The 23,653-nt window shown below is 37.2% G+C and overlaps 1 protein-coding gene across 1 annotated transcript; it reads left to right on the plus strand.

Annotated features, from left to right (window-relative positions):
• Positions 1-3,844: 3,844 nt before the first annotated feature.
• LOC133535405 (MAP kinase-activated protein kinase 3-like) lies at positions 3,845-20,634 on the plus strand. The gene is made up of 3 exons (XM_061875228.1): positions 3,845-3,956; positions 4,079-4,159; positions 20,034-20,634. Exons 1-3 carry the CDS (start codon positions 3,918-3,920, stop codon positions 20,187-20,189), a joined length of 276 nt encoding a protein of 91 aa, XP_061731212.1. The 5' UTR covers positions 3,845-3,917; the 3' UTR covers positions 20,190-20,634.
• The last annotated feature ends 3,019 nt before the right edge of the window (positions 20,635-23,653 follow it).

Here is a 23,653-nt window from a genome sequence, read left to right on the forward strand (position 1 = left end):
ACGGCCACTCTACCAACCGAGCTATACCGCCGTATTTTACATTGTAAAATGTGACGATCGAAAAAGGGTGTGACGTTCATATTTTGTCAATATTCAGTGTTTTATCCTTTTAAGGCGATCTGTCATAACGTTTTTAACGTTCAATCAGACATTATTTTGAGGTTTTCTATTAGTGTTCCTAAAAATAAATATACCAGCCCCCAGACATATTTTTTTCCCTAAATGTGGCCCCCCGAGTCAAAATAATTGACTATGCCTGGTTTATCTTTATTTTATTTTATTTATTTATTTTTTATGAATTTCTTAATCAATACACAACAATACCATAACACTGCAATCCAATTCCAAAACCAAACCCGACCCAGCAACATTCAGAATAGCAATAAACAAATGAGGACACACAAATGAGCAAATGAGGACACACAAACATGACACGGTACAATCTATAAGTAGAGAAACAATGTCAAAATAGCAGTGATTAAATATCCCTCATTAAAAACAGTAATAAAAAAAATGTAACCATTAACAATAGTGTCACAGTGGCCCTGGAGCCGCATGCGGCTCTTTAGCGCCGCCCTAGTGGCTCTCTGGAGCTTTTTCAAAAATATATGAAAAATGGAAATGAGGGGAAATAAAATACATCTTTTGTTTTAATTTGGTTTCTGTAGGAGGACAAACATGACCCAAACCTCCCTAATTGTTATAAAGCACACTGTTTATATTAAACATGCTTCACTGATTCGAGTATTTGGCGAGCGCCGTTTTGTCTTACTCATTATGGCGGTCCTTGAACTCACCCTAGTTTGTTTACATGCATAACTTTCTCCGACTGTCTAAGACGTGTTTTATGCCACTTCTTTTTCTGTCTCATTTTGTCCACCAAACTTTTAACGCTGTGCGAGAATGCACAAAGGGGAGTTTTGTTGATGTTATTGACTTGTGTGGAGTGCTAACCAGACATATTTGGTCACTGCATGACTGTAAGCTAATTGATGCTAACATGCTATTTGGGGCGGTATAGCTCGGTTGGTAGAGTGGCCGTGCCAGCAACTTGAGGGTTGCAGGTTCAATTCCCGCTTCCGCCATCCTAGTCACTGCCGTTGTGTCCTTGGGCAAGACACTTTACCCACCTGCTCCCAGTGCCACCCACACTGGTTTAAATGTAATTTAGATATTGGGTTTCACTATGTAAAGCGCTTTGAGTCACTTGAGAAAAGCGCTATATAAATATAATTCACTTCACTATTTAGGCTAGTTATATGTACATATTGCATTACGGTGCCTGATTTGTAGCTATATTTGAGCTCATTTAGTTTCATTTTAAGTCCTCATAATTCAATTTATATCTCATGACACACTATCTGTATGTAATATGGCTTTTAATTTTTTGCGGCTCCAGACAGATTTGTTTTTGTATTTTTGGTCCAATGTGGCTTTCTCAACATTTTGGGTTGCCGACTCCTGGTTTAGATCCATGAAGGAAAGAAGAAAATGAATTAATATTTCTAACTGAATACATGTACATATGCATAAAAATGTGTTTTCATTTATAGATATATATTTTTAATGAAATAAGTATTGTTTATGACAACCTTTTTCCAAAACACAATGTGAGATACAACAGGCTAATGCATACATTTATCATTTGTTTTCAAAACGCTTACAAAAAAGTGGGACCTCAAAAATGTACTACGGGGCCTAATTTTTATTACGTGAAACTTCCTAGCGCCAACACTGATGGAGTATTAGTGCGTGCAAAACAGCAGCAGGCGGCTGTGGCCTGTGGGCCGTTTCTAATACTAATCACCTATCATCCCGGGGGCCATAGATCATTCATTCCCGGGGTGGGTCTGGCCCCCGGGCCTTGACTTTGACACCACTGGTCTAGCTCCAATTTGTCTGTCAATCCTAACATAATAGTGAGAGTCCAGTCCATAGTGGATCTAACATAATAGTGTGAGAGTCCAGTCCATAGTGGATCTAACATAATAGTGAGAGTCCAGTCCATAGTGGATCTAACATAATAGTGTGCGTCCAGTCCATTGTGGATCTAGCACAATATAGTGAGAGTCCAGTCCATAGTGGATCTAACATAATAGTGTGCGTCCAGTCCATTGTGGATCTAGCACAATATAGTGAGAGTCCAGTCCATAGTGGATCCAACATAATAGTGTGCGTCCAGTCCATTGTGGATCTAGCACAATATAGTGAGAGTCCAGTCCATAGTGGATCTAACATAATAGTGAGAGTCCAGTCCATAGTGGATCTAGCATAATATTGTGAGAGTCCAGTCCATAGTGGATTTAACATAATATTGAGAGTCCAGTCCATAGTGGATCTAACATAATAGTGAGAGTCCAGTCCATAGTGGATCTAACATAATAGTGAGAGTCCAGTCCGTAGTGGATCTAACATAATAGTGAGAGTCCAGTCCATAGTGGGTCTAACATAATAGTGTGAGAGTCCAGTCCATAGTGGATCTAGCTTAATAGTGTAAGAGTCCAGACCTTAGTGGATCCAACATAATAGTGAGAGTCCAGTCCATTGTGGATCTAGCACAATATTGTGATAGTCCAGTCCATAGTGGATCTAACATAATAATGAGATTCCTGTCCATATTGGATCCAACATAATAGTGAAAGTCCAGTCCATAGTGGATCTAACATAATAGTGACAGTCCAGTCCATAGTGGATCTAACATAATAGTGACAGTCCAGTCCATAGTGGATCTAACATAATAGTGACAGTCCAGTCCATAGTGGATCTAACATAATAGTGACAGTTCAGTCCATAGTGGATCTAACATAATAGTGACAGTTCAGTCCATAGTGGATCTAACATAATATTGTGAGTCCAGTCCATTGTGGATCTAGCACAATATTGTGATAGTCCAGTCCATAGTGGATCTAACATAATAATGAGATTCCTGTCCATATTGGATCCAACATAATAGTGAAAGTCCAGTCCATAGTGGATCTAACATAATAGTGACAGTCCAGTCCATAGTGGATCCAACATAATAGTGACAGTTCAGTCCATTGTGAATCTAACATAATAGTGACAGTTCAGTCCATAGTGGATCTAACATAATATTGTGATAGTCCAGTCCATAGTGGATCTAACATAATAATGAGATTCCTGTCCATATTGAATCCAACATAATAGTGAAAGTCCAGTCCATAGTGGATCTAACATAATAGTGACAGTCCAGTCCATAGTGGATCTAACATAATAGTGACAGTCCAGTCCATAGTGGATCTAACGTAATAGTGACAGTTCAGTCCATAGTGGATCTAACATAATAGTGACAGTTCAGTCCATAGTGGATCTAACATAATAGTGACAGTTCAGTCCATAGTGGGGCCAGCAGGAGACCATCTCTAACGGAGACGGGTCAGCAGCGCGGAGATGTCCCCAACCGATGCACAGACGAGCGGTCTACCCCGGGTCCCGGCTTCATACGTGGCCACCGAACCTGTGACCTCCCTCCAAGAAGGAGAACGGGGCAGAGCAAAATAAAAACGGCAGATCAACTGGTCTAAAAAGGGGGGTCTATTTAAAGGCTACAGTATACAAATGAGTTTTAAGATGGGACTTAAATGCTTTTACTGAGGTAGCATCGCGAACTGTTCCAGAGTACTGGAGCCCCAATAGAAAACGCTCTATACTTTTTTTGGGCTCTGGGAATCACTAATAAGCCGGAGTTCTTTGAACGCGGATTTCTTGCCGATTTCTTCAAGATAGACCGTGTAGTATTTTATACGTAAGTAGTAAAACTTTAAAGTCACATCTTAAGTGCACAGGAAGTCAGTGCAGGTGAGCCAGTTTAGACATAATATGATCAAACTTAAGTTTTGTTTCCTCGACTAGGTAAAGACTTGATTAACCAGCTGCTGAAGACGGACCCCAATGAGAGAATGACCATCACCCAGTTTATGAATCACCCTTGGATTAGTGTAAGTTTACTTTGCCACACACATGCAATATTTAATCCTGCTACTACTTGTTGTTTAATCAACACAGCTGTGTGTATTTGTGTTGTTGTTGTTGTTGTTGTTGTTGTTGTTGCACTCTGCAGCAGTCCATGGCGGTTCCCTCCACGCCACTCCACACCACCAGGGTGCTGACTGAGGACAGAGAGATGTGGGAGGACGTCAAGGTCTGAACTGCACCAACACTGACCCCCTCTGGTCATTGGGCGACATTACAGAACAAATCACAACAAAGTAGTTGTAATACCAACATAATTATTACACACACTAGTAGTTACATCCAAACTACAAAAAAAAAAAGTTTGTACCTAAAATGCATTGTGGTAGTAATTGTTTGTCTACCATGAAGATGGTTCAACCATAATAATGTCGGCGAGGCTGACCATATTGTGAAATCCCAAAAAGAGGACACATACCGTATTTTTCGGAGTATAAGTCGTTCCGCAGTATAAGTAACACCTGCCGATAATGCATAATAAAGAAGGAAAAAAACATATATAAGTCGCACTGGATCTAACATAATAGTGAGAGTCCAGTCCATAGTGGATCTAACATAATAGTGAGAGTCCAGTCCATAGTGGATCTAACATAATAGTGTGAGAGTCCAGTCCATTGTGGATGCAACGTAATATTGTGAGAGTCCAGTCCATAGTGGATCTAACATAATAGTGAGAGTCCAGTCCATAGTGGATCTAACATAATAGTGAGAGTCCAGTCCATAGTGGATCTAACGTAATAGTGAGAGTCCAGTCCATAGTGGATCTAGCATAATATTGTGAGAGTCCAGTCCATAGTGGATCTAACATAATAGTGAGAGTCCAGTCCACAGTGGATCTAACTTAATATTGTGAGAGTCCAGTCCATAGAGGATATAACATAACAGTGACTGTCCAGTCCATTGTGGATCTAGCATAATAGTGTGAGAGTCCAGTCCATTGTGGGTCTAACATAATAGTGTGAGAATCCAGTCCATTGTGGATCTAGCATAATATTGTGAGAGTCCAGTCCATTGTGGATCTAGCATAATATTGTGAGTCCAGTCCATAGAGGATATAACATAATAGTGACTGTCCAGGCCATTGTGGATCTAGCATAATATTGTGAGAGTCCCGTTCATAGTGAATCTAACATAATAGTGAGAGTCCAGTCCATAGTGGATCTAACATAATAGTGTGAGAGTCCAGTCCATAGTGGATCTAACATAGTATTATAAGAATCCAGTCCATAGTGGATCTAACATACTAGGGTGAGAGTCCAGTCCATATTGGATCTTACATAATAGTGAGAGTCCAGTCCATAGAGGATGTAACATAATAGTGAGAGTCCAGTCCATTGTGGATCTAGCATAATATTGTGAGAGTCCAGTCCATAGTGAATCTAACATAATAGTGAGAGTCCAGTCCATAGTGGATCTAACATAATAGTGTGAGAGTCCAGTCCATTGTGAATCTAACATAATAGTGACAGTCCAGTCCATAGTGGATCTAACATAATATTGTGAGAGTCCAGTCCATAGAGGATATGACATAATAGTGACTGTCCAGTCCATTGTGGATCTAGCATAATATTGTGAGAGTCCAGTCCATTGTGGATCTAGCATAATATTGTGAGAGTCCAGTCCATAGTGAATCTAACATAATAGTGAGAGTCCAGTCCATAGTGGATCTAACATAATAGTGTGAGAGTCCAGTCCATTGTGAATCTAACATAATAGTGAGAGTCCAGTCCATAGTGGATCTAACATAATATTGTGAGAGTCCAGTCCATAGTGGATCTAGCATAATATTGTGAGAGTCCAGTCCATTGTGGATCTAGCATAATATTGTGAGAGTCCAGTCCATTGTGGATCTAGCATAATATTGTGAGAGTCCAGTCCATTGTGGGTCTAACATAATATTGAGAGTCCAGTCCATAGTGGATCTAACATAATAGTGTGAGAGTCCAGTCCATTGTGGATCTAGCATAATATTGTGAGAGTCCAGTTCATAGTGAATCTAACATAATATTGTGAGAGTCCAGTCCATAGTGAATCTAACATAATAGTGTGAGAGTCCAGTCCATTGTGAATCTAACATAATAGTGACAGTCCAGTCCATAGTGGATCTAACATAATATTGTGAGAGTCCAGTCCATAGAGGATATAACATAATAGTGACTGTCCAGTCCATTGTGGATCTAGCATAATATTGTGAGAGTCCAGTCCATAGTGAATCTAACATAATAGTGAGAGTCCAGTCCATAGTGGATCTAACATAATAGTGTGAGAGTCCAGTCCATTGTGAATCTAACATAATAGTGAGAGTCCAGTCCATAGTGGATCTAACATAATATTGTGAGAGTCCAGTCCATAGTGGATCTAGCATAATATTGTGAGAGTCCAGTCCATTGTGGATCTAGCATAATATTGTGAGAGTCCAGTCCATTGTGGATCTAGCATAATATTGTGAGAGTCCAGTCCATTGTGGGTCTAACATAATATTGAGAGTCCAGTCCATAGTGGATCTAACATAATAGTGTGAGAGTCCAGTCCATTGTGGATCTAGCATAATATTGTGAGAGTCCAGTTCATAGTGAATCTAACATAATAGTGAGAGTCCAGTCCATAGTGGATCTAACATAATATTGTGAGAGTCCAGTCCATAGTGGATCTAACATAATAGTGTGAGAGTCCAGTCCATAGTGGATCTAACTTAATATTGTGAGAGTCCAGTCCATAGAGGATATAACATAACAGTGACTGTCCAGTCCATTGTGGATCTAGCATAATAGTGTGAGAGTCCAGTCCATTGTGGGTCTAACATAATAGTGTGAGAGTCCAGTCCATTGTGGATCTAGCATAATATTGTGAGAGTCCAGTCCATTGTGGATCTAGCATAATATTGTGAGAGTCCAGTCCATTGAGGATATAACATAATAGTGACTGTCCAGGCCATTGTGGATCTAGCATAATATTGTGAGAGTCCCGTTCATAGTGAATCTAACATAATAGTGAGAGTCCAGTCCATAGTGGATCTAACATAATGGTGTGAGAGTCCAGTCCATAGTGGATCTAACATAGTATTGTAAGAATCCAGTCCATAGTGGATCTAACATACTAGGGTGAGAGTCCAGTCCATATTGGATCTTACATAATAGTGAGAGTCCAGTCCATAGAGGATGTAACATAATAGTGAGAGTCCAGTCCATTGTGGATCTAGCATAATATTGTGAGAGTCCAGTCCATAGTGAATCTAACATAATAGTGAGAGTCCAGTCCATAGTGGATCTAACATAATAGTGTGAGAGTCCAGTCCATTGTGAATCTAACATAATAGTGACAGTCCAGTCCATAGTGGATCTAACATAATATTGTGAGAGTCCAGTCCATAGAGGATATAACATAATAGTGACTGTCCAGTCCATTGTGGATCTAGCATAATATTGTGAGAGTCCAGTCCATTGTGGATCTAGCATAATATTGTGAGAGTCCAGTCCATAGTGAATCTAACATAATAGTGAGAGTCCAGTCCATAGTGGATCTAACATAATAGTGTGAGAGTCCAGTCCATTGTGAATCTAACATAATAGTGAGAGTCCAGTCCATAGTGGATCTAACATAATATTGTGAGAGTCCAGTCCATAGTGGATCTAGCATAATATTGTGAGAGTCCAGTCCATTGTGGATCTAGCATAATATTGTGAGAGTCCAGTCTATTGTGGATCTAGCATAATATTGTGAGAGTCCAGTCCATTGTGGGTCTAACATAATATTGAGAGTCCAGTCCATAGTGGATCTAACATAATAGTGTGAGAGTCCAGTCCATTGTGGATCTAGCATAATATTGTGAGAGTCCAGTTCATAGTGAATCTAACATAATAGTGAGAGTCCAGTCCATAGTGGATCTAACATAATATTGTGAGAGTCCAGTCCATAGTGGATCTAACATAATAGTGTGAGAGTCCAGTCCATAGTGGATCTAACATAATAGTGTGAGAGTCCAGTCCATTGTGGATCTAACATAATAGTGAAAGTCCAGTCCATAGTGGATCTAACATAATAATTTGAGAGTCCAGTTCATAGTGAATCTAACATAATAGTGAGAATCCAGTCCATAGTACAGTAAGGACCAGATGAGTCACATTTTTTGGGGGAAATTTACAGTATTTGATAAAACCCAACACTAAGAATAGACATTTGAAAGGCAATTTAAAATAAATAAAGAATAGTGAACAACAGGCTGAATAAGTGTACGGCAGGGGTTTACCAACCTTTTTGAAAGCAAGAGCTACTTCTTGGGTACTGATTAATGCGAAGGGCTACCAGTTTGATACACACTTAAATAAATTACCAGAAATAGCCAATTTGCTCAATTGACCTTTAATAAATAAATCTATATACATTAAAAAATGGGTATTTCTGTCTGTCATTCAGTCTAACATTTTTTTTCCTTTTCACGGAAGGTTTTTTGTAGAGAATAAATGATGACAAAAACACTTAATTGAACGGTTTAAAAGAGAAGAAAACACGAAAAAAATTCAAATTTAATTTTGAAACATACTTTATCTTCAATTTCGACTCTTTAAAATTCAAAATTCCACTGAAAAAATGATGGGAAAAACTAGCTAATTCGAATCTTTTTGAAAAAATTCAAAAAATAATTTATGGAACGTTATTAGTAATTTTTCATTTTAGAATTTTGATGACATGTTTTAAATAGGTTAAAATCCAATCTGCACTTTGTTAGAATATATAATAAATTGCACCAAGCTATATTTCTAACAAAGACAAATCATTATTTCTTATAGATTTTCCAGACTAAAAATTTTAAAATAATTTCAAAAGACTTTAAAATAAGATTTATATTTGATTCTACAGATTTTCTAGATTTGCTAGAATATTTTTATTTTATTTTAATCACAATAAGTTTGAAGAAATATTTCACAAATATTCTTCTTTGAAAAAACAGAAGCTAAAATGAACAATTAATTAAAATGTATTTATTATTCTTTGCAATAAAAAAAAAGATACTTGAACATTGATTTAAATTGTCAGGAAAGAAGAGGAAGGAATTTAAAAGGTAAAAAGGTATATCCTTTTTAAGGTTGTATTTTTTCTGTAAAATTGTCTTTCTGAAAGTTATAAGAAGCAAAGTAAAAAAAAAAAATGAATTTATTTAAGCAAGTAAAGACCAACTCTTTAAAATATTTTTTGGGATTTTCAAAATCTATTTGAGTTTTGTCTCTCTTAGAATTAAAAATGTCGAGCAAAGTGAGACCAGCTTGCTAGTAAATAAATACAATTTAAAAAATTGAGGCAGCTCACTGGTAAGTGCTGCTATTTGAGCTATTTTTAGAACAGGCCAGCGGGCGACTCATCTGGTCCTTATGGGCGACCTGGTGCCCGCGGGCACCGCGTTGGTGACCCCTGGTGTACGTTATATGAGGCATAAATAACCAACTGAGAAGGTGCCTGCTATGTTAACCTAACATATTATGGTAAGAGTCATTCAAATAACTATAACGTTTACCAAACAATCTGTCACTCCTAATTGATAAATCCCATGAAATCTTACATGTCTAGTCTCTTACGTGAATCAGCTAAATAATATTATTTGATATTTTACGGTAATGTGTTAATAATTTCACGCATTATCGCCCCTGAGTATAAGTCGCACCCCCGGCCAAACTATGAAAAAAACTGCGACTTATAGTCCGAAAAATACGGTACATGCGTGCCAAGGCCGGGAATAGGTGAACATTTGCCAATGATACTTGAACTTGCATAGCTCGGTTAGTAGAGTGGCCGTGCCAGCAACTTGAGGGTTGCAGGTTCGATTCCCGCTTCCGCCATCCTAGTCACTGCCGTTGTGTCCTTGGGCAAGACACTTTACCCACCTGCTCCCAGTGCCACCCACACTGGTTTAAATGTAACTTAGATATTGGGTTTCACTATGTAAAGCACTTTGAGTCAATAGAGAAAAGCGCTATATAAATATAATTCACTTCACTTATGTGGGTTTATTGTTAGGCAGTTTCATTAACGTCCTCCCAACAAAACAACACACAACAACAGCAGTCAATCAATGAATCAATGTTTATTTATATAGCCCTAAATCACAAATAAAGCATTTTTTCTCCTCTGTTGACAGCAGGGTTGGCGCTAGGAAGTTTCGAAATGGGGTCCCAGGGACCCCATCAAGTCATAAAAATGGGGTCCCACAGTAAATTATTGGGGTCCCACTTTTTTGTAAGCGTTTTGAAAACAAAAGATAAAGGTATGCATTGTCCTGTTATATCTCACATTATATGTTGTGTTTTGGAAATAGTGTAATATATGTTACTTAATTCCTTAAAAGAAATAATATAAAAAAAGACAAATTTGTATGCATATGTAAATGTATTCAGTCATAAACATTCATTCACTTTCTTCTTTCCTTCATGGATCTAAACTTTACCGCTGCTGGTAGTTTTTTCTATGTTTTTATTTAATAAGTTGTAGGTGTATTTATTTCAGTATAAAAGTGTAAAAAAGTGTTTTGCTTGGGTCATGAAGTGATGATAATGGTGTGCCAGGGCATACATACATTTTATATTTAAGGCTTAAATCTCTGGAGTTTACATCAACTTCAAATCTAGTCCTCATTTCAAAATGTTTTAGTATTTTTTCGTTGTTCTTTTGTTTGTTTGTTTTCCGCCCTTTTTAGTCAAACAATTTTTATGGCAAAGACACAAATATGCCAAATCTTCCACTAAAAATATTTTTTTAAGTAGAATATTTGATGTGACATAATCGGGTTTGCGGGGGGGTGTATATTGTAGCGTCCCGGAAGAGTTAGTGCTGCAAGGGATTCTGGGTATTTGTTCTGTTGTGTTTGTGTTGTGTTACGGTGCGGATGTTCTCCCGAAATGTGTTTGTCATTCTTGTTTGGTGTGGGTTCACTGTGTGCCGCATATTTGTAACAGTGTTAAAGTTGTTTTTACGGCCACCCTCAGTGTGACCTGTATGGGTGTTGACCAAGTATGCGTGCATTCACTTCTGTGTGTGTGAAAAGCCGTAGATATGTACAAACCTCGTTTCCATATGAGTTGGGAAATTGTGTTAGATGTAAATATAAACAGAGTACAATGATTTGCAAATACTTTTCAACCCATATTCAGTTGAATGAACTACAAAGACAAGATATTTGATGTTCAAACTCATAAACTTTATTTTTTTTTTGCAAATAATAATTAACTTGGAATTTCATGGCTGCAACATGTGCCAAAGTAGTTGGGAAAGGGCATGTTCACCACTGTGTTACATCACCTTTTCTTTTAACAACACTCAATAAACGTTTGGGAACTGAGGAAACTAATTGTTGAAGCTTTGAAAGTGGAATTCTTTCCTATTCTTGTTTTATGTAGAGCTTCAATCGTTCAACAGTCCGGGGTCTCCGCTGTCGTATTTTACGCTTCATAATGCGCCACACGTTTTCCATGGGACACAGGTCTGGACTGCAGGCGGGCCAGGAAAGTACCCGCACTCTTTTTTTACGAAACCTTGCTGTTGTAACACGTGCTGAATGTGGCTTGGCATTGTCTTGCTGAAATAAGCAGGGGCGTACATGAAAAAGACGGCGCTTAGATGGCAGCATATGTTGTTCCAAACCTGTATGTACCTTTCAGCATTAATGGTGCCTTCACAGATGTGTAAGTTACCCATGCCTTGGGCACTAATGCACCCCCATACCATCACAGATGCTGGCTTTTGAACTTCGCGTCGATAACAGTCTGGATGGTTCGCTTCCCTTTGGTCCGGATGACACGATGTCGAATAATTCCATAAACATTTTGAAATGTGGACTTGTCAGACCTCAGAACACTTTTCAAGCTTGCATCAGTCCATCTTAGATGATCTCGAGGCGCAGAGAAACCGGCGGCGTTTCTGGATGTTGTTGATAAATGGCTTTCGCTTTGCATAGTAGAGCTTTAACTTGCACTTACAGATGTAGCGACAAACTTTAATTAGTGACAGTGGTTTTGTGAAGTGTTCCTGAGCCCATGTGGTGATATCCTTTAGAGATTGATGTCGGTTTTGGATACAGTGTCGTCTGAGGCATCGAAGGTCACGATCATTCAATGTTGGTTTCCAGCCATGCCGATTACGTGGAGTGATTTCTCCAGATTCTCTGAACCTTTTGATGATATTATGGACCGTAGATGTTGAAATCCCTAATTTCTTGCAATTGCACTTTGAGAAACGTTGTTCTTAAACTGTTTGACTATTTGCTCACGCAGTTGTGGACAAAGGAGTGTACCTCGCCCCATCCTTTCTTGCGAAAGACTGAGCATTTTTTTGGGAAGCTGTTTTTATACCCAATCATGGCACCCACCTGTTCCCAATTAGCCTGCACACCTGTGGGATGTTCCAAATAAGTGTTTGACGAGCATTCCTCAACTTTATCGGTATATATTGCCACCTTTCCCAGCTTCTTTGTCACGTGTTGCTGGCATCAAATTCTAAAGTTAATGATTATTTGCACAAATCAGTTTGAGCATCAAATATGTTGTCTTTGTAGCATATTCAACTGAATATGGGTGAAAAGGATTTGCAAATCATTGTATTCCGTTTATATTTACATCTAACACAATTTCCCAACTCATATGGAAACAGGGTTCGTAAAACTCGCGGGCATTAAACCGAGACCCTGCTTTATACAAATATGTAATAGTGTTTACTGAAGTTACCCACTCTAAATCATTTTCAATTCTATAATTTATTGTCAAAGTATCGAACCGAGACTTGAAATCGGGTCTGATCTGAGGCCAAAATATTGATTGGGACATCCTTACCAAAACAAAGTGTTGATATTAAAACGTTTTTTTTGCTGCTTACAAACACATGTTTGCACAAAAGCGACACACAACTTGTTTTGCCACTGTGTTGCACAACTGCATATCACAGTTGTGTGTGAAAGGAATGAGAAGCAATCCCTCTTATTAGTTGAATGTTCAAGTCCGGTGTGATAAGAGATAATAATAGAGAGTAATATCATGGAGGATTGTTGCGCAATGCTGTTGTCCTTTTAAGATTTCACTCCGTATAACCGACGTCTTTCTTCATCTTACTCTCAAGCGTGATGGATAAAAGGTTGGGAGAAGTTCAATTTTTGGCGATTTCTGAAAATAGTTTAGTTTTCAGGTTGACGCAGATGTCGGTTCACACTGCAAAAAGTGTTCAAAAACAAGAAACAAATTAAAGCTGCAAGCAGCGATGGACGGGACCGACTTTTACTGGTGTTTCCTGCCTTTACCCATTCAACATATCTTTACCTGCACATTACCTACCTTCCCTGCATCCTGGGGTCACACTGGTGCTTCTTTCTTTCAGCCATACATGCTGGTGCTTCCTGCCATCACCCAGACAACATATCTTTACCTGCACATTACCTACCTTCTCTGTATCCTGGAGTAAAACTGGTGCCTCCTTCTTTCACCCAGTCAACATATCTTTTACCCGCACAGTACCTACCTTCTCTGCATTGTGTGGTCACGCTGGTGCTTTCTGCGCAGAAGTTTTTTGAAGGCTCGTAAAATCAAAACCGGAGCAGTTAGAAAAACTCTTTGCACAACTTTTAATCAGAAGGGTTCAATCTCTTTCCTGTGCGAGTTTGAAGCCGACACAACAAACGCGCTCAGAGGAGATAATGTTTTGAAAAAAGGTGACAGGTTTTTACAAAACTTTTGTTTTGTAGGGGTAATTGCCAACTTCCTGTTGATTGTTGCTGAAGGATGTCTATTAGTGAAATGTAGGTCTAAGTGAGACCTACATAGATGTTTTTGTTTCATGTCGCTACAACATTCCTACCGGAAGTTACAAGCAGTTTTGTCTGTTTTATTCCCAAGAGCAGTTTTGTCAGTGTTTTATTTCTAGGGGGCGCTAGAGCGCAATTTTGGGTTTTTTTATTGGATCGCAATTTTCGCCAGTCCTGATGTGTGTATCCAGTTTGGTGAGTTTTGAAGCATTTTAAGGGGGTCAAATTACAGCTCAAAGAGGCAAAAATTACATATTTTAGGAAACTTTTGTTTTAAAGGGCTGTTTGCCAACTTCCTGTTGATTTTTGCTGAAGGATGTTATTTTATGAATTATAGATCTAAGTCAGACCTACATAGAGGTGTTTGTTTCATGTCTCTACGACATTCCTAACGGAAGTTACAAGCAGTTTTGTCTGTGTTTTTTCTTAGGGGGCGCTAGAGCGCAATTTTGAGGTTTTTGGGGGGGGGGGGGGGGGGGGTTTGTTAGATTGCAATTGTCACCAGTCCTGATGTGTGTGTCCAGTTTAGTGAGTTTTGAAGCATTTTAAGGAGGTGAAATCACAGCTCAAAGAGGCAAAAATGACATATTTTAGGAAACGTTTGTTTTAAAGGGGTGTTTGCCAACTTCCTGTTGATTTTTGTTGAAGGATGTCAATTTATGAAATGTAGGTCTAAGTGAGACCTACATAGAGGTTTTTGTTTCAAGTAGTTTTATACTTGAGAGTGTTGATGACACAGCTTTGCAACAGTTGATATTCTAGTTTCAAGCATGTTTTACTCAATATAGGTCATCAAATCTCAGCAACAAGCTGTAATATCTTACTGCAGGTGTGTCCAACGTGCGGCCCGGGGGCGATTTGCGGCCCGCAGCTAATTCTGCAAAAATTGCAAAATTGATAGTATTGCAAAAATAAAATAACATTTAAAAAAAGTGGAATGAGGTGAAATCTAATGAGAAAAAATGGCAATGTTGACACAAAGCTGCCATGCAGGCTGTTTTTTTTCTTATTTTGTCTATATTTTCTTTTTTTCCATTGCTCAAACAAAAATAAAAAAAAACAAAAAAAAATTATCACTTTAAAATGTTTTATGTGGAAAAAATATTGCATATGTTGTGTGGTTGCCATTAAAAACATCAACGTTTTGACAAAAGAGCATAAAAACAAACAAAATAATAGTTCAAACTTAAAATCGAAGAATATAGGAAGTTGATCTTGAAATTTAAATGTTAAAAGTAAAAAATAAAAAGAATAAAAATGCTTCACTTTATGAGTGGGGAACCTTTCGGATCTCAAATATATTTAGTAGGATTTAATTTGACTTTTTACTGTGATTACTCAAAAATATTGAATAATTAAAATCAATGGTGTCCTGCATTATTAATCTTTGAGGCTTTGATTGCTAAATAAAGGAACTCTCCTGAAGGAATCAATAAAGTACTATTTATGTATCTAAATACTGCATATTTCAGTTTTACTATAAAAAACAAAGTTGTATTTGACAGAAAAGGCATAAAACCTTATTTGTTTTACTTTATATCAACCTCAATAATAATAATAATTTGACTTATTTTTAACATTTAAGTGACTGAGGCCTTCTATGTTCCCCAGGGGCCCTAAGGATTAAAAAAAATCCATATATTTTGTTATGGTTTGAAAATAAAAAATATCAAAATAGCCCCCGCATGCTTACATTTTTCCGTGAGCGGCCCTCTGTGGAAAAAGTTTGGACACCCCTGTCTTACTGCGATCATTTAGGACCAAAACCTTTCAAACAAATAAAACACTTTAGCTTAAAATCTGCTTAGTGAGAACAATTATCTCATCAGACAGAAAATAAGCAGATATCACCCTTTTTTGAGATATTTCATCTTATTTAGATTTCAGTTTTTGCAGTCTACTGCCGACTCTTCACTGTCAGATGTAAGAATGAAGAAGCAAATGAGCAACATCTATTGCACTAAAATGGAAGTTTAGCAGAGTTAGAGGAACTGCACTGATTTGCAACTTCCTGCACATTGATAGTTACTACATGACCAGCCCAGGTGGTGTAATAAATAGTACACACTACTACTGCCTTTTTGTGCTGATGGCCCAAGCCTGAATGCATGCATGGGAGGGTTGTGTTATATTTAGTTGACAAACTAAGCCTACCTTATTTTTCACACCATAAGGCACACTGTGGTTGAACGGGTCTATTCGGGGATATTTTTATGCAGAAGGAGCACCGGATTATAAGGAACATTAAAGGGGTCATATTATGATTATTTTTCTGCATCTAAAACACTTCCTTGTGGTCTACATCACATTTAATTAAGGTTGTCCTGATACCAATATTTTGCTACCAGTACCAAAATGTATTTTGATACACCATGTGTGTACACACATATATATGTGCGTGTATACACGTATATGTGCGTGTATACATGTATATTTGTGTATACACACATGTGTGTGTATACACATATATGTGTGTGTATACAAATATGTGTGTGTATACACATATATGTGTGTATACACGTATATGTCTGTGTATACACATATACATTTGTGTATACACGTATACATTTGTGTATACACGTATACATTTGTTCATACACGTATATATGTGTCTATACACGTATATATGTGTGTGTATACACGTATATATGTGTGTGTATACACGTATATATGTGTGTATACACGTATATATGTGTGTATACACGTATATGTGTGTATACGCATGTTTTTGTGTGTATACAAGTGTAGATGTGTGTGTATACACGTATATATGTGTGTGTATACACGTATGTGTGTGTATACACATATATGTGTGTGTATACATGTGTATATGTGTATACACATATATATGTGGGTGTATACACGTATATGTGTGTATACACGTGTATATGTGTGTATACACGTGTATATGTGTGTGTATACACGTGTATATGTGTGTGTATACACATATATATGTGTGTGTATACACGTATATATGTGTGTGTATACACGTATATATGTGTGTATACACGTATATATGTGTGTAAACAGGTATATATGTGTGTATATACATATGTGTGTAAACACGTATATATGTGTGTGTATACACATATATATATGTGTATATACATATGTGTGTAAACACGTATATGTGTGTGTATACTAGTATATGTGTGTGTGTATACTAGTATGTGTGTGTGTGTATACTAGTATATGTGTGTGTGTATACTTGTATATATGTGTGTATGCACGTATATATGTGTGTATACACGTATATATATGTGTGTGTACGCGTATATGTGTGTATACATGTATATATGTGTGTATACACGTATATATGTCTGTATACACGTATATATGTCTGTATACACGTATATATGTGTGTATATATGTGTGTATACACGTATATACGTGTGTGTATACACATATGTGTGTGTATACACATATATATGTGGGTGTATACACGTATATGTGTGTATACACGTATATATGTGGGTGTATACACGTATATGTGTGTATACACGTATATGTGTGTATACACGTGTATATGTGTGTTTATACACGTATATATGTGTGTGTATACACGTATATATGTGTGTATACACGTATATATGTGTGTGTAAACACGTATATATGTGTGTGTAAACACGTATATATGTGTGTATACACGTATATATGTGTGTATACACGTATATGTGTGTGTATACACATATATATGTGTGTATATACATATGTGTGTAAACAGGTATATATGTGTGTAAACAGGTATATATGTGTGTAAACACGTATATATGTGTGTGTATACACATATATATGTGTGTATATACATATGTGTGTAAACACGTATATGTGTGTGTATACTAGTATATGTGTGTGTGTATACTTGTATATATGTGTGTATGCACGTATATATGTGTGTATGCACGTATATATATGTGTGTATACGCGTATATGTGTGTTTACATGTATATATGTGTGTATACACGTATATATGTGTGTATACGCGTATATGTGTGTATACATGTATATATGTGTGTATACACGTATATATGTCTGTATACACGTATATATGTGTGTATACACGTATATATGTGTGTATACACGTATATATGTGTGTATACACGTATATACGTGTGTGTATACACGTATATGTGTGTATACATGTTTATATGTGTGTATACACGTATATATGTGGGTGTATACACGTATATGTGTGTATACACGTGTATATGTGTGTTTATACACGTATATATGTGTGTGTATACACGTATATATGTGTGTAAACACGTATATATGTGTGTATACACGTATATATGTGTGTAAACACGTATATATGTGTGTATACACGTATATATGTGTGTATACACGTATATATGTGTGTAAACAGGTATATATGTGTGTAAACACGTATATATGTGTGTGTATACACATATATATGTGTGTATATACATATGTGTGTAAACACGTATGTGTGTGTGTATACTTGTATATATGTGTGTATGCACGTATATATGTGTGTATGCACGTATATATGTGTGTATGCACGTATATATGTGTGTATGCACGTATATATGTGTGTATGCACGTATATATGTGTGTATACACGTATATATATGTGTATATATGTGTGTATGCACGTATATATGTGTGTATACACGTATATATATGTGTGTATACGCGTATATGTGTGTATACATATATATATGTGTGTATACACGTATATATGTGTGTATACACGTATATATGTGTGTATACACGTATATATGTGTGTATACACGTATATATGTGTTAATACCTGTATATATGTGTGTATACACGTATATATGTGTGTATATATGCGTGTATACACGTATATATGTGTTAATACCTGTATATATGTGTGTATACACGTATATATGTCTGTATACACACATATATGTCTGTATACACGTATATATGTGTGTATACACGTATATACGTGTGTGTATACACGTGTGTGTATACACATATATGTGTGTATACATGTTTATATGTGTGTATACACATATATATGTGGGTGTATACACGTATATGTGTGTATACACGTATATGTGTGTATACACGTGTATATGTGTGTATACACGTGTATATGTGTGTATGCACGTGTATATGTGTGTATACACATGTATATGTGTGTATACACATGTATATGTGTGTATACACATGTATATGTGTGTATACACATGTATATGTGTGTATACACGTGTATATGTGTGTATACACGTATATATGTGTGTATACACGTATATATGTGTGTATACACGTATATATGTGTGTATACACGTATATGTGTGTATACACGTATGTATGTGCGTGTATACACGTATATATGTGCGTGTGTACACGTATATGTGTGTGTATACACGTATATATGTGTGTATACGCGTATATGTGTGTATACATGTATATATGTGTGTATACACGTATATATGTGTGTATACACGTATATATGTGTGTATACGCGTATATGTGTGTATACGCGTATATGTGTGTGTATACACGTATATATGTGTGTATACACGTATATATGTGTGTATACACGTATATATGTGTGTATACACGTATATATGTGTGTATACACGTATATATGTGTGTGTATACACGTATATGTGTGTGTATACACGTATATATGTGTGTGTATACACGTATATGTGTGTATACACATATATATGTGTATGTATACAAGTATGTGTGTGTATACACATATATATGTGTGTATACACGTATATGTGTGTGTATACACATATACATGTGTGTATACACGTATATATGTGTATATACGTTTATATGTGTGTGTATATATACATGTGTATATACATATGTATACATATATATATATATATATATGTGTATGTATGTATATATATATATATATATATTTATATATACTGTACATATATAGTAATACAATTACTTCAGTTGGTATACATTTTTATTGTAAAATGTCGTAATTTACATTTTATCATATTATTTCATATACTGCAAAAAAAGAGCCAAAATAAAGACTATATTTTCGGGGGGGAAAATGCTAAAATTTAGTGACGTTAACTCGTTGCACGGACAAATAATTTGACATGATTAAAAAAAGGGTTTTATTCTGAAAACAAGCAATAATCAACTCAGGAATCTTGAAACAAAATGTTGTATGTGGGGGGGAAATAACTAAATATTCTTAATTTTAATATTTCTATAAAAAATTGTCCCTATATGGATACAATTCCGCCACCTCCGCATTTAACGGCCGGTGTGTCTTCCTTCCGACGTGTCCCAGGAGGAGATGACCAGCGCCTTGGCGACCATGCGCGTGGACTACGACCAGGTGAAGATCAAGGACCTGGACACCTCCAGCAACCCGCTCCTCAACAAGAGGCGCAAGAAGGCTGCGGCGGGGGCCAAGAGCAGCGGCCCGGCATGTCAAAGTCAGTGACTCCCTTCAATGCAACACCACCGGCTGCTTTGGACTGTTTAAGTGGAATAATAGACAACATTGAAATATTGACAGGGGACAATTCAGACTTTTTACACAGCCTCATGTTTCTAGGAGGGTTTTTTTAAATGACATTTTTAGACTCCGATAGGTTTGATACAGTATTTGAAGTTTGCACTGACCTGGCGTGGACAGACTGTGAAAGTGGAGATTTTAGAGCCGCTGATTATTGTCAGCATTCAGACCTACTCTGGTGTAACCATCAGAGTATTTTTAATTGAAAATAAACCGGCCAATTAATATAGTGCGTCGTTTGTGAGCTGCGACAGGTGTTTCTCTTCTAGTAAGATCTGGGGTGGGGTTGTCCCTATACCAATATTTTGGTACCGGTACCAAAATGTATTTCGATGCTTGTCTAAATAAAAAGGGACCACAAAAAATGGCATTATTGGCTTTATTTTTTAACAAAAAAAATCTTAGGATACATTAATCATATTTATTATTGCAATTTATGTAACGTCTTTGAGGCATCGTGATGCGGTTTGTTCTTCCTTCATGCAGATCGGGCTCGGACACAGCGTGAAGGTAAGAAATTATGGTTTATTTAGACTAAAAACAGACTAAGAACAGAAACACTGGTACTAGGCACAAAAGGCAAACAAACAGAACTAGCATGGGAGCTAGAAACAAACCAAAAGTGCTTGCATGAGAGCTGGGGAGATAACAGAAAAAGGCATAACAAAACAACTAGCGTGGGAGCTGGGCTTCACGGTGGAAGAGGGGTTAGTGCGTGAATATTTTGGTACCGGTACCAAAATGTGTTTCGATGCTTGTCTAAATAAAAAGGGACCACAAAGAATGGCATTATTGGCTTTACTTTTTAACAAAAAAATCTCAGGGTACATTAAACATCTTTATTATTGCAATTTATGTAACGTCTTTGGGGCATCGTGATGCGGTTTGTTCTTCCTTGATGCAGATCGGGCTCGGACACAGCGTGAAGGTAAGAAATGATGGTTTATTTAAACTAAAAACAGGCTAAGAACAGAAACACTGGTACTAAGCACAAAAGGCAAACAAACAGAACTAGCATGGGAGCTATAAACAAACCAAAAGCGCTTGCATGAGAACTGGGGAAATAACAGAAAAAGGCAAAACAAAACAACTAGCGTGGGAGCTGGGCTTCACGGTGGCAGAGGGGTTAGTGCGTCAATATTTTGGTACCGGTACCAAAATGTATTTCACAGCTTGTCTAAATAAAAAGGGACCACAAAAAATTGGCATTATTGGCTTTATTTTTTAACAAAAAAATCTTAGGGTACATTAAACATCTTTATTATTGCAATTTATGTAACGTCATTGGGGCATCATAATGCGGTTTGTTCTTCCTTGATGCAGATCGGGCTCGGACACAGCGTGAAGGTAAGAAATGATGGTTTATTTAAACTAAAAACAGACTAAGAACAGAAACACTGGTACTAAGCACAAAAGGCAAACAAACAGAACTAGCATGGGAGCTAGAAACAAACCAAAAGCGCTTGCATGAGAGCTGGGGAAATAACAGAAAAAGGCAAAACAAAACAACTAGCGTGGGAGCTGGGCTTCACGGTGGCAGAGGGGTTAGTGCGTCAATATTTTGGTACCGGTACCAAAATGTATTTCAATGCTTGTCTAAATAAAAAGGGACCACAAAAAATTGGCATTATTGGCTTTATTTTTTAACAAAAAAATCTTAGGGTACATTAAACATCTTTATTAATGCAATTTATGTAACGTCTTTGGGGCATCGTAATGCGGTTTGTTCTTCCTTGATGCAGATCGGGCTCGGACACAGCGTGAAGGTAAGAAATGATGGTTTATTTAAACTAAAAACAGACTAAGAACAGAAACACTGGTACTAGGCACAAAAGGCAAACAAACAGAACCGGCATGGGAGCTAGAAACAAACCAAAAGTGCTTGCATGAGAGCTGGGGAAATAACAGAAAAAGGCAAAACAAAAATACTAGCGTGGGAGTTGGGCTTCACGGTGGCAGAGGGGTTAGTGCGTCAATATTTTGGTACCGGTACCAAAATGTATTTCGATGCTTGTCTAAATAAAAAGGGACCACAAAAAAATGGCATTATTGGCTTTATTTTTCAACAAAAAAAATCTTAGGGTACATTAAACATCTTTATTATTGCAATTTATGTAACGTCTTTGAGGCATCGTGATGCGGTTTGTTCTTCCTTGATGCAGATCGGGCTCGGACACAGCAAGAAGGTAAGAAATTATGGTTTATTTAAACTATCAACAGACTAAGAACAGAAACACTGGTACTAGGCACAAAAGGCAAACAAACAGAACTAGCATGGGAGCTAGAAACAAACCAAAAGCGCTAGCATGAGAGCTGGGGAAATAACAGAAAAAGGCAAAACAAAACAACTAGCGTGGGAGTTGGGTTTCACGGTGGCAGAGGGGTTAGTGCGTCAATATTTTGGTACCGGTACCAAAATGTATTTCGATGCTTGTCTAAATAAAAAGGGACCACAAAAAAATGGCAATATTGGCTTTATTTTTTAACAAAAAAAATCTTAGGGTACATTAAACATCTTTATTAATGCAATTTATGTAACGTCTTTGAGGCATCGTGATGCGGTTTGTTCTTCCTTGATGCAGATCGGGCTCGGTCACAGCGTGAAGGTAAGAAATTATGGTTTATTTCAACTAAAAACAGACTAAGAACAGAAACACTGGTACTAGGCACAAAAGGCAAACAAACAGAACTAGCATGGGAGCTAGAAAGAAACCAAAAGCGCTTGCATGAGAGCTAGGGAAATAACAGAAAAAGGCAAAACAAAACTACTAGCATGGGAGTTGGGCTTCACGGTGGCAGAGGGGTTAGTGCGTCAATATTTTGGTACCGGTACCAAAATGTATTTCGATGCTTGTCTAAATAAAAGGGACCACAAAAAAATGGCATTATTGGCTTTATTTTTCAACAAAAAAAATCTTAGGGTACATTAAACATCTTTATTATTGCAATTTATGTAACGTCTTTGAGGCATCGTGATGCGGTTTGTTCTTCCTTGATGCAGATCGGGCTCGGACACAGCAAGAAGGTAAGAAATTATGGTTTATTCAAACTAAAAACAGACTAAGAACAGAAACACTGGTACTAGGCACAAAAGGCAAACAAACAGAACTAGCATGGGAGCTAGAAAGAAACCAAAAGCGCTTGCATGAGAGCTAGGGAAATAACAGAAAAGGGCAAAACAAAACAACTAGTGTGGGAACTGGGCTTCACAATGGCAGAGGGGTTAGTGCGTCTGCCTCACAATACGAAGGTCATGAGTAGTCCTGGGTTCAATCCCGGTCTCAGGATCTTTCTGTGTGGAGTTTGCATGTTCTCCCCGTGACTGCGTGGGTTCCCTCCCACTTCCAATAATAATAATAATAATGGATTACATTTATTTTCTATTGTAA

The sequence above is a fragment of the Nerophis ophidion genome, linkage group LG16, assembly GCF_033978795.1.
Source record: "Nerophis ophidion isolate RoL-2023_Sa linkage group LG16, RoL_Noph_v1.0, whole genome shotgun sequence".
NCBI lineage: Eukaryota > Metazoa > Chordata > Actinopteri > Syngnathiformes > Syngnathidae > Nerophis > Nerophis ophidion.

Excerpts from the sequence above, each read along its gene's own strand:
- LOC133535405 (XM_061875228.1), top strand. The coding sequence starts at position 3,918 with ATGACCATCACCCAGTTTATGAATCACCCTTGGATTAGT. Across the intron at positions 3,957-4,078 it reads TGAATCACCCTTGGATTAGT|CAGTCCATGGCGGTTCCCTC; the intron begins GTAAGTTTACTT and ends TGCACTCTGCAG. Across the intron at positions 4,160-20,033 it reads AGATGTGGGAGGACGTCAAG|GAGGAGATGACCAGCGCCTT; the intron begins GTCTGAACTGCA and ends GACGTGTCCCAG.